The sequence below is a fragment of the Ictalurus furcatus genome, chromosome 2 (assembly GCF_023375685.1).
Source record: "Ictalurus furcatus strain D&B chromosome 2, Billie_1.0, whole genome shotgun sequence".
Classification (NCBI taxonomy): Eukaryota; Metazoa; Chordata; class Actinopteri; order Siluriformes; family Ictaluridae; genus Ictalurus; species Ictalurus furcatus.
In genome coordinates this window covers 3,662,134-3,681,876 of record NC_071256.1, presented here as the reverse complement: position 1 = coordinate 3,681,876, position 19,743 = coordinate 3,662,134, and the positions used below count along the sequence as shown (strand labels likewise).

Here is a 19,743-nt window from a genome sequence, read left to right as displayed (position 1 = left end):
AAGAGGGCAAGATAGTGCCAAAGCTGCACTTTTTATTTTGCTATGTGACAGCTCCCTCTCGGTCTCAGACAGCTGGAATGTGGGATGGCAGGGGGGTGCAAGTCTTAGGGTGGGGAGGAGTGGAGGAGAGAAGGAGGAGGGCAGGAAACGAGGAAAGTATGCCAGGAATGTCCATGTTTATCCAGAGCTCCATTCAGCCAGTGGCGGCCCACCGCAGCTCGGTGGGTATAAAGGCGGACCCTGCTTCTGCCTTCAACTCAGAACGACTCTGACTTCCCTTAGAGAGAAGTGACGAGGGCTGAGCAGACAAAGCAGCAGCCTAGAGAAACTACGCTCTACCTTTTGCTCGAAGGAGAAGCCTTACGACAACGAGATCGACTTGATCGGACGCAAGACAGAGAGACAGCCGTTTGAGAGAAGACTACAGCTCTAGAGAGCCAGAGGAAGACTTTGCAAGCACCTGAAGGAAAGATTTTTTTTACGCTGTTTTGAAACAGAACGAAGACACGACGAGAGAGAAAATGTTTTCCAGAATGAGACTGATTTTTGCACTCTGCTTCACTTTCTTCACCTGGGTAAGTTTAGCTATCTTACTATATCACGATCTACCGCTAGTCTAATAGTAACCAAGCGATAAAGAAATCATCATGCCAGTGCTTACAACTTTTGTAATAACGGTATATATTGTAAATGAGGAACATTTATCACTCTGTATGTAGCATTTGAATGACTGGAATGAGATTATAACAGTGTTTGCCTCTTGTTATCTTCAGGCGGCTGCTCAGGAGTGCCCCAGTCAGTGTCAGTGCCCTGACGTGGCTCCGCAATGCCCCCCAGGAGACAGCTTAGTCCTGGATGCCTGCGGGTGCTGCCGTGTATGCGCTAAACAGCTGGGAGAGCTGTGCACTGAAAGAGATGTGTGTGACCCTCACAAAGGCCTCTACTGTGACTATGGGTCACCAAACAACCGACGCATTGGAGTCTGCACCGGTAAGCTTGCATTATATACCTTGATACACCTCAAAATGCAAACTGTTTACTATTTACAATGACTATCACCCTTCCTCAGTGCTAACCATCTCTCTGATCTCTCCTTGACAGCTCGCGAGGGTGCCCCCTGCGTGTTCGGAGGAAATGTGTACCGCAGCGGTGAATCATTCCAGAGCAGCTGCAAGTACCAGTGTACATGCCTAGATGGCGCCGTGGGCTGCGTGCCACTCTGTGGTATGGACGTGCGACTGCCCAGCCCAGATTGCCCCATGCCTCGCAGGGTCAAGGTGCCAGGAAAATGCTGTGAGGAATGGGTGTGCGAGTCACCCCCCACCACCAACTCCTTCATGGGCTCCTTTCTGCCAGGTGAGGAGCAAGGCCTGTTCTCAGAATCTCAAATATTCTGATCTCAAATTTGTACGTCCATGCTACTAGTACAGTATCCTGATGGTGTCACTGGTTTTGACTGAACCTTTGTTTTTTTTTGGCTGTAGCTTTCAGGGAAGAGGAGACCTATGGCCCAGATCCTTCCATCATGCGTGAGAACTGCCTGGTTCAGACCACTGAATGGAGCGCATGCTCAAAGACGTGCGGTCTCGGCATCTCCACACGTGTGACCAATGACAACCGCGAGTGCCGTTTGGAGAAGCAGTCTCGCCTCTGCATGGTCCGTCCCTGCGAATCCCATCTGGAGGAGAAAATCAAGGTAGGCGTCAATGCACCACATTGTGGCTATGTTCTCAACCGTGCCCCTCTTCTGATCTGTTTACATTACACTATGGGATATTGTATCTAAACCCTGCTCTTGTTTGGTCCTTTTTATAGAAAGGAAAGAAGTGCATCCGTACTCCTCGAGTATCCAAGCCCATGAAGTTCGAGGTTTCGGGCTGCACCACCACCAAGGCTTACCGACCCAAGTTCTGCGGCGTGTGCACCGACGGCCGCTGCTGCACTCCTCACAGGACCACGACCCTGCCCGTCGAGTTCAAGTGCCCTGACGGCCAGGTCATGAAGAAGCAGATGATGTTCATCAAGACGTGTGCGTGCCACTACAACTGCCCAAGCGAAAATGACATCTTTGAGTCCCTGTACTACAAGAAGATGCTCGGTGACATGGCATGAGCGAGAACAGCGCGAGCTGTTCGAAGACAATTCCGTCCACTTGAACCAGATATCCATCTCGTTTCACAGAACCGTACCCGTCTTACGTCTTAGTTTTGTTTTCTTCTTGTTGTTTTTGTCTGCGTCTATTTCTGTCGTGTATCTGTATTATCATATCCAGTGTGTCATGATGGATGTTAGGGGCTGTGTGGCCTCAAAGTGGGAGGGAATGGATAAAAACAACACAACCGTCGTAAGAAAACGACGAAACATTACTGCACTATAAATTCGGCAACATGACGTGTTGCTGATTAGCCTGATTACGGTAATCCCCTCCCCCAAATTGTGGTGGGCGGATCCAAAGAGCGGTGAGAGGTGAGGACGGCAGCAGACTTTAACCTCAGAACAGAAGCTAGAACGCCTCACCCAAGTGAGAGAGAGAGAGAGAGAGAGAGAGAGAGAGAGTTTGAATGTGCCCTTGTTTGTAGCTAACAGAGCTCTAGGTTTTTTGTTGTTGTTGAAATGTTAAGACCAGCAGAAGGTGGTTCCTGCAGCACTGAGTGTGAAACTTCGACTAACTGACTCAAAGAGAGTTGGTATTTTGTCAAAAGAAAAAAAAAAGAAAGAAAATGACTGGACGATTTGCAGCTTCATTCCTTTTTGAAAAATATTTTTTTGAATGCTGTAAATAATGTACATACTTTTTTGTACAGGTTAAGTTAATTTAAATTTAAAACCGTTGTCATTGTTATTTGTCTTGCTTCACTATGTGTGTAATGATAGCTTCCCCCTCCTACCCTCTAACCCCCCCCACCCCCCTTGACGTGACTGTTCTTGTTACAGTTCTTGTATTAATTTTATTGAGAAGTGTGACCAAAAAGTTACATGTTTTCAACTTGTTTGTAGTTTGAAATAAAATGTTATATTTTTTATATAAATGGTGAGCGTGAGTCTGGCTGTTTCATATAATAAACACGCGTTTTTAATATTTTTATTACAGCTGTGATGTTCAGACATCCAGCAATGCCCCATACATTCAAATGATTAACTACACACAGCGTGTACACATATATGTAGTATTTACTACGTTACACCTAAATTTACCCTTAACCTCAGGAACTAAAAGGAAACCTTTTGGCACTTTTCTTTCTTTCTTTAATAATAATAATGATAATAATAATAATAATAATAATAACCGGCAAAGTGTCTCTATTTACACACACTCACACTATTTCAGTGGTCTGAGACTGTAGGAACTATAGGAAGAAATTTACACAGGCGCCAGACAGCAGACAGACAACACAGACAACACACACACATACACATGAGAAATGTGAGGAAACATGGACACACTCCATTTCTATGTGTGTGTGTGTGTGTGTGTGTGTGTGTGTGTGCACATGAGTGTTTATGAAATAAAGGGATTCTTTTCTGTCTCGCAGATAAGAAAGGTTGACACTGGTCCCATCTGCTCTGGAGATGAATTAATGAATCATTTGAATCACCCTTTTTATTTATTTGTTGTTGTTTTTTTTTTCAGCTTTGCCCTTTTATTATTGGTGAATGGTTTAAAACATAGAGATACTGGGAAGACAGAGGCCAAACTGGAAGCAACAGACAAGGTAGAGGAAGAAAATGATGTTACAGGTTTGCTAGTAACCTAAGGTTCAAACACTAACTCATGCATATGTTCAGTTTCCTCTTGATTTTTTAAAAAAAAAAAAAATTTGCACATGAAAACCAAACTGCTCGAGCACCTTAATTTCCCAAAATGACTATAAGTATCTTCCCATTTATTTTAAATGAGCTATGTGGACTTGTTTTTTGTGTTTCGGTTATTCGATCCAGAACACCTTAGCCGAAGCTGGATTCTTTCTGTTGAACTACCACACACACTGCACATACTGAAATGTTACTGCCCTCTGGTGCACAAACACACTATAGTGCTTTCTAACAGGTCATATATGTACAGGACATCATTTACTTTTTTTAAATAATTTTTTTAAGAAGAACAAAACTGGAACAAAACGAGTTAATTAAACTAGTTACTCCTGGTTTGAACAGGATGACATTTCCTTGGTGGGCGTGATCTACAGTTCAGCTTTGACCCTATCAGAAGACACAATGTGAGGATGATTTACAGACTAATTTACAGACTGAGAAGTAGATCTTGTACACAAAGTAAACTCATGCACTCCTCAAGGTTTTTCAACATTTTCCAAGATCTCCATCTATCATTAGCTGAATCAATATTAACAGCGCTAAATGGTAATGGTGATCCTATGATGATCCTATGGTGATCCTATGGTTATCCTATGATGATCATATGGTGATCCTATGATGATCATATGGTTATCCTATGATGATCATATGGTGATCCTATGATGATCCTATGGTGATCCTATGATGATCATATGGTGATCCTATGATGATCCTATGGTGATCCTATGATGATCATATGGTGATCCTATTATGATCCTATGATGATCCTATGATGATCATATGGTGATCCTATGATGATCATATGGTGATCCTATGATGATCATATGGTGATCCTATGGTGATCCTATGATGATCATATGGTAATCCTATGATGATCCTATGATGATCATATGGTGATCCTATGGTGATCCTATGATGATCCTATGGTGATCCTATGGTTATCCTATGGTGATCCTATGGTTATACTATGATGATCATATGGTGATCCTATGATGATCCTATGGTGATCCTATGGTTATCCTATGATGATCATATGGTGATCCTATGATGATCCTATGATGATCATATGGTGATCCTATGGTGATCCTATGATGATCCTATGGTGATCCTATGATGATCATATGGTGATCCTATGATGATCATATGGTTATCCTATGGTGATCCTATTATGATCCTATGGTGATCCTATGGTTATACTATGATGATCATATGGTGATCCTATGATGATCCTATGGTTATCCTATGATGATCATATGGTGATCCTATGATGATCCTATGATGATCCTATGATGATCATATGGTGATCCTATGATGATCCTATGATGATCATATGGTGATCCTATGGTGATCCTATAGTGATCCTATGGTGATCCTATGATGATCCTATGGTGATCCTATGATGATCATATGGTTATCCTATGGTGATCCTATGGTGATCCTATGATGATCATATGGTGATCCTATGATGATCATATGGTTATCCTATGGTGATCCTATGATGATCCTATGGTGATCCTATGATGATCATATGGTTATCCTATGATGATCATATGGAGATCCTATGATGATCCTATGGTGATCCAATGGTGATCCTATGATAATCATATGGTGATCCTATGATAATCATATGGTTATCCTATGATGATCATATGGAGATCCTATGATGATCCTATGGTGATCCAATGGTGATCCTATGATAATCATATGGTTATCCTATGTTGATCATATGGTGATTCTATGATAATCCTATGATAATCCTATCGTGATCCTATGATGATCCTATGATGATCCTACGGATCACAATGCCGTTCGACTTCCTGCTGACGGAGGTTCCAGAGGGATTTAGTCCTCACTTCATCTCTACCTAAAGAGAACGATGCAGCAGTGCTTAAATCTTTTAGTCTGTCCAGCTTGCTTACCTCCTCATCTGTGCACTCTGCTAAAACAGATCAGCTTCCAAAAGGTTATTGCTTATACCACAGAAATTTTGAAATCACGGTTCGGTTTGCTCAGAAGCTGTCGATTAATTTTCCAACAGCAGCTCCAACGGAATTGAACAATAGTGGATGAGTTACATGACGTACGGCTAATAACAGACGAAAAAGCAGTGCTCTAATTTAACAAATAAATATGTAGTATCATTGTTATTATTTTTTATCATTTATTTTATTGATGGAAGGAGTCTCCGGTGTGAGGAGCTTTATTACAACAATCAAAAAGAAAGAATAAGCATTCGAAATCCAAATGAAATGGCATCTGAAATCAAAACCTTACAAAGAATACAGGAACATGAGCTAGAATACTGTATACTGTATATACACACGGAGATAAATGAGAGTTTATAGGAAGCTGATGAGCATATTAGTGAAAGAAGCCAATTAGGGATAAAAGCGGAGGAAGGACCAAGAAGGTGAAATAAAACGATATGTCAACATAAGTATAAAATCATGAATACAGTCATTTTATAACAATGTCAGGAATGATACACAATTATTTTTTTGGGATAAGAATCATTTAGATTATAAACATACAAATTATATGTCATCGTCTTCGAGTTTCTGACTACTAATTGGTCTAATTGAGGGATACCGGTCCTCAAATGTGTCGTCCACAGCCTGTAGGATGTTCATAACCACACTCAGGAGCAGGATGTCGGTGTTGCAGTCCACTTTCAGCTGGGAAACATAGTTCATCACCGGCAGAACGTAGGACAATGGCAATCCCACCAACTCGGCTGCTTTCTGCATCTGTGTACAGACGAGAGAGGGACCAAAAAACAGTAAATGTTTTCAAAATATATCCTTAAATAATATTATACCACACAGGAGAATATGAGCCACTTATAATTCATAAAATATATTTTGCGAATCAATGTTTTCGGCAGGAAAGGGCCAACGCTGTGACTAGCCAATGGGGAAATCCTGATGCAGGACACAAGCTAGTAAAAGAGTGAGTTTAACAAATTAGAGTATAACAATCTAGTGCATACCCATCCAGTCTTTTATACTAATAAAGGATAAAGATTTCAAGAACTTTATCGCCATATCATATCACAAGCTGAAATTCGTAGTTTGCACGTCATTCTTGTGGAAATATGCAAATGAAATATTGACGTGAATGCAGTATAGTCGGTATAGTCGGTTGGGCCTCATTTATCAATCGTTCAGTAAAGATGTGTGTAAATGAACTTAACTGAACTTAACAATTACTGCTAGGTGTTCTACGGCGTGTACGCTGCACGGTTGATTGGCATTTGGTGACGCCCACAAAACTCCAGCAACCAACATGTTACCACTACAATAGTGGGGGAAAAAAAACGTCACGCATATTTCAACAGAAATTAATTTAATGTGTTTAAGGATGGAGTTTTCCTTTAAGGTCCTGAGCTAGTTTAAATCTCACGACTGTTCGGGACACTTGAGCAAGACCAGTAAACTCTTAATGCCTTGGATTGTTGGCTTTCTCGATCGTAAAGTCGTTTTGCATAAAAGCATCTGCTGGACGGATAAATATAAGACCGTCGTACCTTATCCTGCATAGTTCGGCTGGAGTAGACGTACTTCAAGTCCTCCTGTACTGTCGGACACACCTGCTCCACATGAGTGAGCAAAATCAGCTGAGGGATTCCTGGAAAGTGTGAAAGAACAACACGGCTCAAAAGACTTCAAAAATCAATAATCGCTTGTCAATCTATATCAACACTAATGACGAAATTACCCTACAGAACACAACAGATTAGAAAAGCCAGGATTTTAAGCCGGTAGTTAACACTTTGTTTAAATATTATCTAAAATAACAACATGTATTGTAGTCTTAAATCTAATGTTTATCCTATCCATGACCTCTCAGACCACCAGAGGGCACCCTCACTCACCCTTTAATCTTCTTCTTTTGTTGTCTGTGCCATTTCCTCCTTTGATTACCCACACCTGTTTTATATTTTCTAAGTTGTCACCTTATTTAAATTCTGTGTGTTCCCTACTTGTTTGTTGGAGCATTATACTTATGGTTGTGCCTGTGTGGTCAAATATTTCTGGTTATGGTTTGCCCTGTGTGCAGATGTTGTTTTCAAGTTTAGCCTAGCCTAGCCTAGCTCACACTTATCCCAGTTTTTGGTTCTTTTCTGTGATTTGGGCTGTTTAAGTTGGTTTTAACCCTGTTAAAAAGGTTCTGCACTGTGTGTCCTCATAAATTAGCATAAACCTTCATTCAATTACTGACAGTTAATCCCAAAAATCTGATTGGTCAGAAGGTGGTAATGGAAGGTAGTTCTGGCTATGAGGTGAGCAGGTTTAAAAATGTCTGCAATCACTGATCTGTTGAAGTTTTCTTTGGGGGGTTTCTTTATCGGCGCTTTGTAACAGTGGGAGGGAAAGTTGTAACTTTAAGTTTTCCACCATGGGGAAGTCTTCATGAGGGAGGCATTTAGCCAATGATTATTCATTGCTGCAATAACGTAAGTGATGACAGGAACTAATTTGTTTTGGGGATGTGTCACAACATAAAATGAAACAATTTAAAACTAAAATGAACAATGTGTTTCTTTACAAAAAATTTTTTATATAAGTTTTGGCAAACTGCTGTGGTATAAGAGGAATAAAACAGTTTGGGACATGCTGTTATAAGAAAAGAATCAATTTTGGGGGAGGTAACAGTAATTCTGCTTCATCACATCACCCTATTGTTGAATATCTTCCTATGACAGCATGTCTTCTCCCTTAATTATCCACCACCAACATACACTTTTGTCATGGTTGCAATAAAAACTGGTTAATGCAGATGTTAAGGGAACAGGAAGATTTATAAAGCACTGGGCAGTGGCCTGATTAATCCACTGATCCAAACATACAAATATTTCCCTCCAATGCTGATATGAGCATGAGAACGTTGAGGTAAAAGCACAGGATAAAGTCTCTCTCACCCAGGTCTGATATGGTGGTGTGCAGCTTTCTGAGTGTGGATTTCAGGCTGCTGGGGTATGATGACAATTTGACGGCATCAAGCACGAAGAGGACGCAGTGAACCTGCTCGTTTAGGGAAGGGTTTGGTATGTAGCCACTGACTGCATCAGTGACAGGAACATCGGGCTGGAACTGGAGCAACAAAGTGGACAGTGAGCTCTAAAATCTTGGAGCACGTCAGGAAGATATCTTAAACAAAACTGCTTCAAAAACCATTCAAATAAAAAAAAAAAAAAAAGATCAATAATGTACTACAAATGATCTATAATGTATAAAAAGCAGTAAATGATGTGATCACCCTTTGCCACTGGCTCTTGCTTAATTCTCGGAGTTAAAATTTATTTAAAGAATTGCTTTTGGGTTTTTTTTTTGTCTTTTTTAACAGTACTGTATCTTGTATTTTTCATCATCAGTATTTTTTTTATGCTATAAATCTATAATTTTGATCTGAGATAACGCTGAGAAGCAATCTTATAGCCAACTTCTACTCCGTGTCCAAAGCTGTACCTTGTATTCTTTTGGGACGTGGCCTTTGATGACAGCCAGTGTGTCGGAGAAAGAGAGACCGGTAGAGTCATCGTCTCCTATTCCCATCACATCACAGAGACTCAGAACAGTTGGAGAACCTCCTTTCTCTCCATTGATATTATAGATATTCAGCTGTGTAAAAGAAGAAACGGGTAACTGAGTGCTGATTGTCAATATTGTTCGAGGTAATTAATCCAACATACCCTAGGAGTGGCTTAGATATAACAAGGACACACTGCTATGGGAACAACAAATGCATAAGCGCTGAAAGACTTCCGCTTATTGAACCCGAAAGACATGGCAATAAAAGTAATGATATATAATATGGGTGTCATGTATGCATGTTTATTTATTTGTTTGTTTATTTCATTTGGAATAGCAACTGTATGACATTCCCTTGTAGATTTTTCCACAACCTTCTTGGTGAACCCGTTTTTTGCCGTGCCGACGTTGGGCAGGTGAACGATCCGCTTGTACATGGTGGATCTGATAGAGTTGACGAAGCAGGATTTCCCAGAACCCACCGGGCCCAAGAGCAACGCCTTCACTCATGACATTGGATAGTTCTTCGGCAGCTTGTAAGAGACAAACTCCTGCCTCAGGCTTTCCCTTGCCCTAAACAACACAGACAGTTTAATAATAGGAGGAACAAGCACAGTCATAGTTTGGACTTGTCCAGACCAACCCATATAGAAACATCATTTTCCACTTAGACAATTTCAGGTAGGCTATAAGCAGATATAAAATCAAGCTTTCACATGAAGCTTCATGTGCCATGAAAAAAAATAAAAATGATATATATAAAATTTATTTATTACTGAGGTCCACTAGAGTTAGTCACTGGATTTTTGATTTCCATGAGCTGTAAGCTGTAATCATCGAGATTAAAAATAAATAAATAAATAAAAAGGCTTGAAATATTTCATTTTATGTGTAATGAACCTAGGATATATGAAATTCCACTTTTTTTTATTAAACTACGGGAAAATAATGTACTTTTCCAATGATATTCACATTTAAGACGCACATGTATACAGTGGTGCTTGAAAGTTTGTGAACCCTTTAGAAAGTTCTATACTGTATATCTGCATAAATATGACCTAAAACGTCTTCAGATTTTCAGTATAATCCTATACGTGCAAATGCTTTTGCCACTCACTGATATGTAATATTGGATCATTTTCCTCAATAAATAAACGACCATGTATAATGTTTGTCTCATTTGTTTAATTGGGTTCCCTTTGTCTATTTTTAGGACTTGTGCGAAAATCAGTTGATGTTTTAGGTCATATTTATACAGAAAATTCTAAAGGGTTCACAAACTTTCAAACAACACTGTAAAAATCAGCTGCCAGTTCATTTCATATATAGGCCTACAATGACATGTGGCTTTGCACAATTTACTATATAAGCACTTTTCTAGCCTGCCTTTGAAAAGGTCCTCAATAATCACCACTAAGCAGATATTATTTAAGGTGTGGTGTGCAGCTGATATGTTACTGTATGTTGCACCTGTACGAGTGTGTCGGGCAGAACGGAATTGCACGGCCCTAATAATCTTATCAAAGATAGTCCTAGTTGACTGGCAAAAAGACAGACAGTTTAACAGCGTTGTATTACAAATTTGCCAGTAAAAGGGTGAACCTGACACACTGTATTTTTATGATAATATACAGTCTCATTGTAATCCCTGAGATCCGTGACTTACGGATCTGTCCAGGACACTTCTCTCCAAGGGGTCGGCATAAATTCGACCACATCTGAAATAAAAACAAACATCAATATAAGCATCAGTTATTGAAGCACTCCACGATAATTTGAAATGATCTGAATAACCTTGATATCTAAGCAGCCCTGACAATGTACAGTGCTCACATAGAGGAAATGGCAACAGTTTCTGGGGCCCCGGTTTTCTTCCTTCCTTGACCAGGGCTCCACAGTGTGACCATTCCACTCGCATTTGCGACTGAAAAGTACTTTTCCTTACTGTGAAAAAATATTTATTTACACCGGTGCGAGTGACCTGTTCGGAGTTGTGTAATACAATCAGAATAAAAACTAAAACTCCAAAATGCATCTACAACGCGCAACAGTTACTTTCACACTGCTTTTCATCACCTCAGTCAAACGAACAAGTGTGTAAACACTGCAAAGAAGCCATTATGATGACGAGAGTAACTCTGTAAATCATCTGCTTCAACTTCCCGATCTGACAACCGCCATCTTTTATTGATCCTGCAAAATGACCTGAACCTGCGACTGTGACGTGCTCATGTAGATACAGTGGTAAATTAATAATGATGCTAACGCAACAACGTGGGTTTAATTCAAACTTATTTATTAATTAATTCCTCACCAATCATAATCAAGAGTAATAACTGTTCAGTGTGTAAACATACACTACACTGCTGCTCGCCCTTCACTAACTCACTAACTAATAGCACATTCACTTTATTTAAACTCAGGGTTGCCAGATATGAAAAGTTAACCCCAGACTTGAAAAATAAAAATGTTTGAAATATTAAAACTTTCGTGTATCATCAGTTCTTTTAATTATTTCATTAATAGGACATCTATTTTTTTGAAGAAAACCAGTCAATCCAGTACGAGTCATTTTGACCCCCTTTATGCATTCGTGAACGTTTTTTTGGTTCATGCATTGTAGGGTTAAATATCAAAAATCTCAAAGGTGTGCGTCATACCTGACACCTAGTTGGACATTTTACAGTTGGTTTTGTGACTTTACATCATTGCCTTCAAATGCTATTGAGCTTTAAATGATGTATACTTTGTGTATGAGCCCATTCTGTAGTGCGTTATACCTCTGTAGTGGTGTGCGTTATACCTGACACCTACATGAACACTTTACAGTTGGATATATGACTGTAAGTCATTCCCTTCAAATGCTATTGAGGTTAGAATGTCGTATGTAACTTTATAGACGGTCCCTTAATTTCCACTTATCTGCGAATATCGAATGTCCAAGGTCACACCAACTTTATGCCAGTAATATTGCCCCTATAAAGTAAAAGTGCATATGGTTAAAAGATAAGTAATCTTTTACTTGTTGTTACAGCAGTGCCGTTGAAGATGTTATTGACTCTAACATCCGAACTGGGTATATAGTTCTGGAGCTAGGCTTATTCCATCAATTATTAAACATCAAAGGGTTAATGTTTATAAGGGTTAATGTTTATGTAATCATAAATAGATAGATAAATAAATCAACTACTGATAACGGAATGCTGGAGTTGGCCAAACAGATTACATTTTGAATGTAGATATATATTGTTAATATTTGCAGGGTCTGCAATAAGAAAAAAAAAACAAAAACAAAAAAAAACACCTATGAATTATGAATAAATAAAAAAATGAGTGAGAGGGAGAGAGAAAAGGCGAATGTCAAGGCTCCCCAAACATTTGAAGGTTGGACCTGGGGTCCTCCTTTGCACTCAGTGGTACTGGGATAGGCTTTGGGTTCACCATTACACTGACCCCAACCTGAATGAATAAATGAATTAATCCATTGTATGGATGTTAACATCAACTGCTCTGCTTGCATGTTGAATTAACTTGCATGTGTAAATTGAGACACACTGTACCCTAGTGTCTGCACCTCAGCATTTGTAGATTGAGGGGCAGAGTACCCTAGTGTCTGTCCCTCAGCAATTTTAGAGTGATGGGCAGAGTACCCTAGTGTCCATGCCTCAGCATTTGTAGAGTGAGGGGCACAGTACCGTAGTGTCTGTGTCTCAGCATATATAGATTAAGGGGCACAGTACTCTAATGTCCGTGTCTCAGCATTTGTAGATTGAGGGCAGAGTACCCTAGTGTCCGCCCCTCACCAATTGTAGATTGAGGGGCACAGTACCCTAGTGTCCGCCCCTCACCAATTGTAGATTGAGGGGCACAGTACCCTATTGTCCGTGCCTCAGCATTTGTAGATTGAGGGGCACAGCACCCTTGTGTCCGCACCTCACCATTTGTTGGTTGAGGGGCACAGTACCCTAGTATCTGTCCCTCAGCATTTGTAGATTGAGGGGCACTGTACCCTAATGTCCGTGCCTCAGCATTTGTAGATTGAGGGGCACTGTACCCTAATGTCCGTGCCTCAGCATTTGTAGATTGAGGGGCACAGTACCCTAGTGTCCGCCCCTCACCAATTGTAGATTGAGGGGCACAGTACCCTAGTGTCCACTCCTCAGCATTTGTACATTGAGAGGTACAGTACGCTAGTGTCTGCCCCTCACCATTTGCAGATTGAGGGACATAGTACCCTAGTGTCCGTGCCTCAGCATTTGTTGATTGAGGGGCACAGTACCCTTGTGTCCGCACCTCAGCAGTTGTAGATTGAGGGGCACAGTACCCTAGTGTCCGCACCTCACCATTTGTTGGTTGACGGGCACAGTACCCTAGTGTCCGCACCTCAGCATTTGTAGATTGAGGGGCAGAGTACCCTAGTGTCCTACCTCAGCATTTGTAGGTTGAGGGGCAATGTATCCTAGTGTACCCACGCAGTAAAAAACAAGGTCCTAAATCAAAGGTAGGGGAAAGAGCAAAGAGGAAGAGTTGTAATTTAATATATACTTATATTATATTTAAGTATAATCTCAATTAAAATTAAAGCTAAAGTTACCTAAGTAACTCTATTTAATTCAATTCAATTTTATTTATATAGCGCTTTTAACAATGTACATTGACCAAAAGCAGCTTTACAGAAATGCATAAATTGAGAATATAAATCTTAAATTTATGAATCTGTCCCTAATGAGCAGCCAGAGGCAACGGTGGCAAAGAAAAAATCCCTGAGACAATATGAGGAAGAAACCTTGAGAGGAACCAGACTCAAAAGGGAACCCGTCCTCATCTGACTGACAACAGATAGTATAATTATAAATAAGTCCCTTCTATGAATGTGCTACATGCTCAAATAGTACAGCTGTGTAACCAGGAAAATTCATTACAGTTTTTACATGAAGTCTGTTTCGTTGAATTTCTCCACTGTTCACTGATGGAGGCTTGAGTGCAAAATTGTTTGTGGTAATTGCAGTGCTGAGGCTATAATAGCAATTGTAGTCCTGGCCATCATAGCATAACTGTTCACTTGAATTGTAGTGGTATCATCCCCAGCAATCCCAGTGACCTCCAGGCCTGTACCACGTGGGGCCATCCTCAGCAGCAGGACGTCACTTCCAACTGATGAGAACTCCAACCAGAAGTAGGGCATCAGGATGAATCAGGCAGGTCCGGAGAGCAGAAGGGGTCAGGATCACTGGTATCTCAGGAGTATCATGTGTAGCTCGACAGAAAGAGAGAGGGAGAGATTATTATGGTTATTATGGTTATTAATATGGTTATTATCCTGTAATGGTTAAGGACAATGAACTTAGCATGAGTGCAAGCAGGGACTCTGGCAAGACTATGAAGCATAACTAAAGGGAGAGCCAGAAGGTAACACAGACATGAGCCACCACACCATCAACAAACCTGGGTGAATGCATGAAAGCGGGGGGGGACAGCATCCAAACATCCCAGTTCACCACAACACTCTATGCCTGTGAGCCTCTAGATCTGCTCCTGTACCTAAAGAAAAACTGTTCACTATTCAAAAGCTTGACTAAACAAATATGTTTTTAGCCTGCACTGAAACTGTCTGAGTCCCGAACACAAATTGGAAGGCTGTTCCATAACTGTGGGGCCTTTTAGGAGAAAGTTCTTCCCCCTGCTGTAGCCTTCACTATTTGAGGTACCAACAAATAGCCTGCACCTTTTCATCGAAGTAGGCGTGGCGGTCATAAAAGACCAAACGTTAACTCAGGTACTGTGGTGCGAGACTATTCAGTGCTTTATAGGTCAATAGTAGTTTTTTTTTTTTTCAACTTCAACATGTTTCAGCTTTGGCACACAAAGAATTTTAGCCTCAACATACATTTTGTCACTTAATAAAGTCATAAGCTTTCTGAGTAGCTCATCTGAATTCAGAAGAACTTTTACATTTGCATATATTGAACCCCCCCTCTTTGATGTAGCAAAGCTGCTTGTCATCCAGCCAATCCAAATGGGACCTGAGAAACACAAAATAATAAAGTTAAAATGTTTTAAATATCTTTTTTGTATCTTTAACATTCAATTTAAAAACTAGCACTATAACCATAAATAAACCATTTTATGTTGGTTAACTAGCATGCTAACTGGCATTCTAGAACACATGATGTGATGGATAGCTAGCAAGCTAACTAGCATTTTACAACTTTCTACACAGATAATGAGAAGACTGTGCCTTTAGTTTGAGACTTTTCTTGAAGTATGTTGCCTAAAAATATCTATGAACTGGGTTACAAGCTAGAGGCTTTTTTTTTTTTTTAAATATTATTAATTTTAGTAGACGTGCACTGTTAAAGGATTGCAAAATGACTACACATTGTCACAACATGATTGTTTTGATTGATCGCCATGTCTTCCTCGTATTTCAGCCTGCTACACCAGTTTTATACCTGGTGCATAATGTAAAAAGAAACAAGTGAAATGTCATAACATGTCATGAGGGCTCAACCCTCATATTTAACAATCGTTTTCCCTTAATTACTTGATTCCTAAATTTAGCTGTCCATGTTAGAACATGCTTTTCAACCTGTCTCAGTAGTGTGTTGAGACTAGCCTACTGGTTGCGGTTTAGAATAAGGCTTTTATGAAGTGCCTACAAAACAGTGTGTGAGCAGAAATACACCTAAGGGTTTTCATAGAAAGAACATATTGAAAGAGTTATTTTACCTTTCCATGTTAAATCACTTTAAAAATGGAATAAACAGAGTCTATTGTATTGTGCCACTGGACTATTTCCCTGAAGAAAAGACTAGTCACAGGAATCTAACTGGGCCGCACAGGTGCAGAAACCACGGAAAGAAAATTGCCGGTGGTGTAGAATATATATATATATGCAGGAGAAAAGTGGTAACTTGTTCGATGATGTGGCGTAAGAAACAATCAGCCTCAGAGTTAAAGCCATAGTCTGATAAAGACATAATCTTACCATTAGATTGGGCCCATCATAAAAGAAGTCAAAATAGTCTCCTAAGAGGCTATATCTTCTTTGCTGCTGAAACTTTGATCCATGCCTTCATCACATCCAGAATCGACTACTGCAGCAGCATTCTCTATTACACATCATCCAAAATCTAAATAAACTCCAGTACATCCAGAACTCGTTCTCGGGACCATATCACTCCTGCCCTCCAGAAGTTTCACTGGCTTCCTGCCCCACAATGGATTCAATTAAAAGTCCTTCCCTTCACTCACAAAGCTCTTCATAACCAGACCCAACCTACCTCACCGACTTGCTCCAATATTACTCTCTTTCCCAAAGTCTCCATTCCTCTGATGCCAAATTCCTGTGTATAACACTCAGAACTAAGCACCAGAGCTGGAGCAATAGAGCATTCTCCATAGCTGCCCCCTCCCTCTGAAACCCTCTTCCTAAACACAACCGAGGTCGTAACGATCTGGCCAAGTTCAAATCATTACTCAAAACTCACCTTTTCAGGACTGCTTTTAATGTTTGATTGATTCTGTATGTTATTGGTTTAAATGTGTTGTCTTTTAACTTTATGTGATTAATGCAGTATGGTTTTATTGTGTTGTCCTATGACTATAGATATATATTTTTTTTACTTATTTAAAGCATATTTGAGTATCTTGAAAAGCGTTCCATATATAAATTTTATTACTATTATTATTATTGGATCAAAGTTGACATTATTTATAGGCTGAGTTTTAAGATAAACACCTTCAATTCAGTCAAACAGGAAAATAATTATAAAAACTCAATAATAATAATAATAATAATAGTAATAATTACTAGACCGGTACATTTCCTGAAGAAAATGTGAGTGGTGCTTGCCGTGGCAAAATTCGGATCGGGCGCCAATACTTTCGAGAGCTGTCCGTGTAGGCCGCCAATACTTTCGAGAGCCATTCAGACAGGCCGCAAACACTGTTTAGAGCCGGCCGTGTATAATTGTCTTAGCGAAGTGAGTGCAACCCAAGCATTTAGTTTACCTCCTGGAAAAAAAAAAAAGTCACAGAAAAAAAGAACATGTTTGCCTTCTTTTGTTTTCTTCAACACAAGTAACATGTGTTAATGATTTTGTGTTTTGGCGAAGCTTGAGTGGTTTGTGGGGCCGCGTGGTGCTGCACTGGGTAGTATTGCTGTCTCCATGGTTTATGGTTTGATCCTCAGCTTGGGTTACAGTATATGTGAACTTTCACCTGTTCTTCCTGTGTTTGTGTGGGTTTCCTCCAGGTTCTCCAGCTTCCTCCCACTGTCCAAAAACATGCAGGTAGGTGAATTAGCTATCCTAGGTGTGAATGTGTGTGCGCATAGTGCCCTGCAATAGACTGGCACCCCATCTCAGGTGAATACCCCCACCTTGTACCCAGTGTTACTGGGATAGGCTTCGGATCCCCCATTACACTGTCCACAACCTGAACGAACGAATGAATGAATCCATCGTAAGGATGTTAACATCAGCGGCTTTGCTTGCATATAGATGAATAAACGTGCATGCATTAAAATAAACATTTACATTGCAGTGATGCTTAGTCTTGTTGCAAGAGTGGGTTAGTTAGCAAAGCACATCCAGTATATATTTTTTTTAAATGGTGGGCGGTATTGGGTGTATAGTGTAAGATAGGAGCCTGTTGTGGTCCCTACGTCACTGCAAATCATAAACAGAGTATAAAGGAAAGATTCTGGGCTCTCTCCTGCCTAAATAATATAAACTATGAAGCAATAGTAAATATTAAAATGTCATACAGAAATATTAAAATAAGAAATAAAATGTCTACCACGAAATACAATAGAATATAACAGATATCAGAGGGGTTTTTTGTTTTGTATTTTTTATTTGGTTTTTATAATGAATTTACAGTGTTTGTTTTTTATTTGCACAGAATTTAAGCGCTGGTAATTGATAGATTTTGCATGCTGGTTCTCAGGTCTTGCATCAACTCTTGATCCGTGTGGTTAGACAGAACCCGCTGGTGTCCTGATATATTAAAGCATTTTGTTCCTGTGCCGATCTCAGGAATACCTACAAAGTAAATTATTGTATTAAAAAAAGGTGTTCACTATATAGTGTATAGAGAACATTAGTACATTAAAATTAACTGTGAAAATTCACAACCAAATTAAGGTGTCATTAAAAAATATATATATATATATAAAAAATCATACCATGCTTATAGTCTTCTGCTTGGGTTGTGTTGACGTAGATGGCCGAGCAGATGTAAACATCTCTAATGTTGTAAAGCATTTCGACGTCAAGATACCGGAAAGGAATTCCTCGGGTGTTATCGTAGAGTATCCATATGCCGTCTGATAACTTAAAGCACATATACATGTGCCGATCTTTACCAACCAGCAAAACCTCGAGGTGAAATTTCCTATAAAGAGAGAAGACACTGTTTGTGAGACACAGATCATCGGTCTAAACAGTTGAACGTCAGACCTGGGGGTATTGCAGAAAGTAGGTTTAACAAACCTTAAACGCTTCTCTTTTTTTAAACCCTGTTTTACTCCCAACTTAGTCATTGTTATTTAACGTCCATTAGTTAGTTCTCTCTAATCATGCTCCTGTCTGTTAGATAATATGCCTACTGTATTAGGGATGTAACCAAATACAAATACATCATTCATAATAAACAGATAATGTGTTCTAAACAGATAAATATGCAAACAGAGTGTACACAACTTTTTTTTTTTTTTTTTCCCACTGGACGCAACACATTTTTTCAGCGTTTTGGCGAGACTGTAATTGTTGTAATGGTCATGCCAATAAAGCTCATTTATTTAAATAAATAAATAAATAAATAAGGTTTTGTAAGGTGGTTATGATTTTCATGTGGACACAAGTGAGTGGTCAGGTATGAAGCTAACACGACCGTGCAGCGTTGTGTGATGCATTTCAAATCTTCTTTCATTGATTCATTCTTTTCAAAAATCAAAAAGGTCATGTCAAAATCAAATTAAAACTAATCCCACTGTCAGCTACCACAGATACTACTACCACTAGTACTACTAATTTTAATATAGATTTACACTAGTACTAAAATTTGGCCATCCACATTTGCATATGAAGATATGTTCAAAATAAAACCACTGTAAACTATCAATAATGGCTAAGCATTAAACGGTAACTGTTATTGCCTTTCATTAATGTCTATGTTTACATGGACAGCAATAATCTAATTATTGACCTGATATTGTGAATAAGGTGTCTACATTGCTTTTAGAATATTCCTTTCATGTTCCTGATTTACATGTTATAGAAAATAGATCGATTAAATGGCACACGTCGTTACACCCCCCAATTGTTAGCAGCAATTGTTAATTGTTTTTTCTTCTTCCTCTCCTTCTTCTTCCTTTTCCTTCACTGAAATGTAT

General features: G+C 39.5%; 2 protein-coding genes and 1 long non-coding RNA gene across 3 annotated transcripts; 1 reads left to right on the top strand and 2 right to left on the bottom strand.

The window, feature by feature from the left end:
* Window positions 1–234: 234 nt before the first annotated feature.
* On the top strand, window positions 235–2,243 carry ccn2a (cellular communication network factor 2a). Its single transcript, XM_053643843.1, has 5 exons — window positions 235–575; window positions 774–990; window positions 1,102–1,356; window positions 1,485–1,696; window positions 1,816–2,243. The coding sequence occupies exons 1-5, from the start codon at window positions 522–524 to the stop codon at window positions 2,110–2,112; spliced, it is 1,035 nt and encodes a 344-aa protein (XP_053499818.1). The 5' UTR covers window positions 235–521; the 3' UTR covers window positions 2,113–2,243.
* Window positions 2,244–5,885: 3,642 nt separating this feature from the next.
* LOC128619559 (interferon-induced protein 44-like) lies at window positions 5,886–14,744 on the bottom strand. The gene is made up of 6 exons (XM_053643811.1): window positions 11,011–14,744; window positions 9,719–9,917; window positions 9,282–9,434; window positions 8,735–8,906; window positions 7,340–7,440; window positions 5,886–6,560 (listed from the first exon to the last, which is right to left on the bottom strand). Exons 2-6 carry the CDS (start codon window positions 9,779–9,781, stop codon window positions 6,348–6,350), a joined length of 702 nt encoding a protein of 233 aa, XP_053499786.1. The 5' UTR covers window positions 9,782–9,917; window positions 11,011–14,744; the 3' UTR covers window positions 5,886–6,347.
* Window positions 14,745–14,784: 40 nt separating this feature from the next.
* On the bottom strand, window positions 14,785–16,822 carry LOC128619573 (uncharacterized). Its single transcript, XR_008387954.1, has 3 exons — window positions 16,333–16,822; window positions 15,297–15,367; window positions 14,785–14,885 (listed from the first exon to the last, which is right to left on the bottom strand). It is a non-coding gene; the product is annotated as an uncharacterized LOC128619573 (long non-coding RNA).
* Between the last annotated feature and the right edge of the window lie 2,921 nt (window positions 16,823–19,743).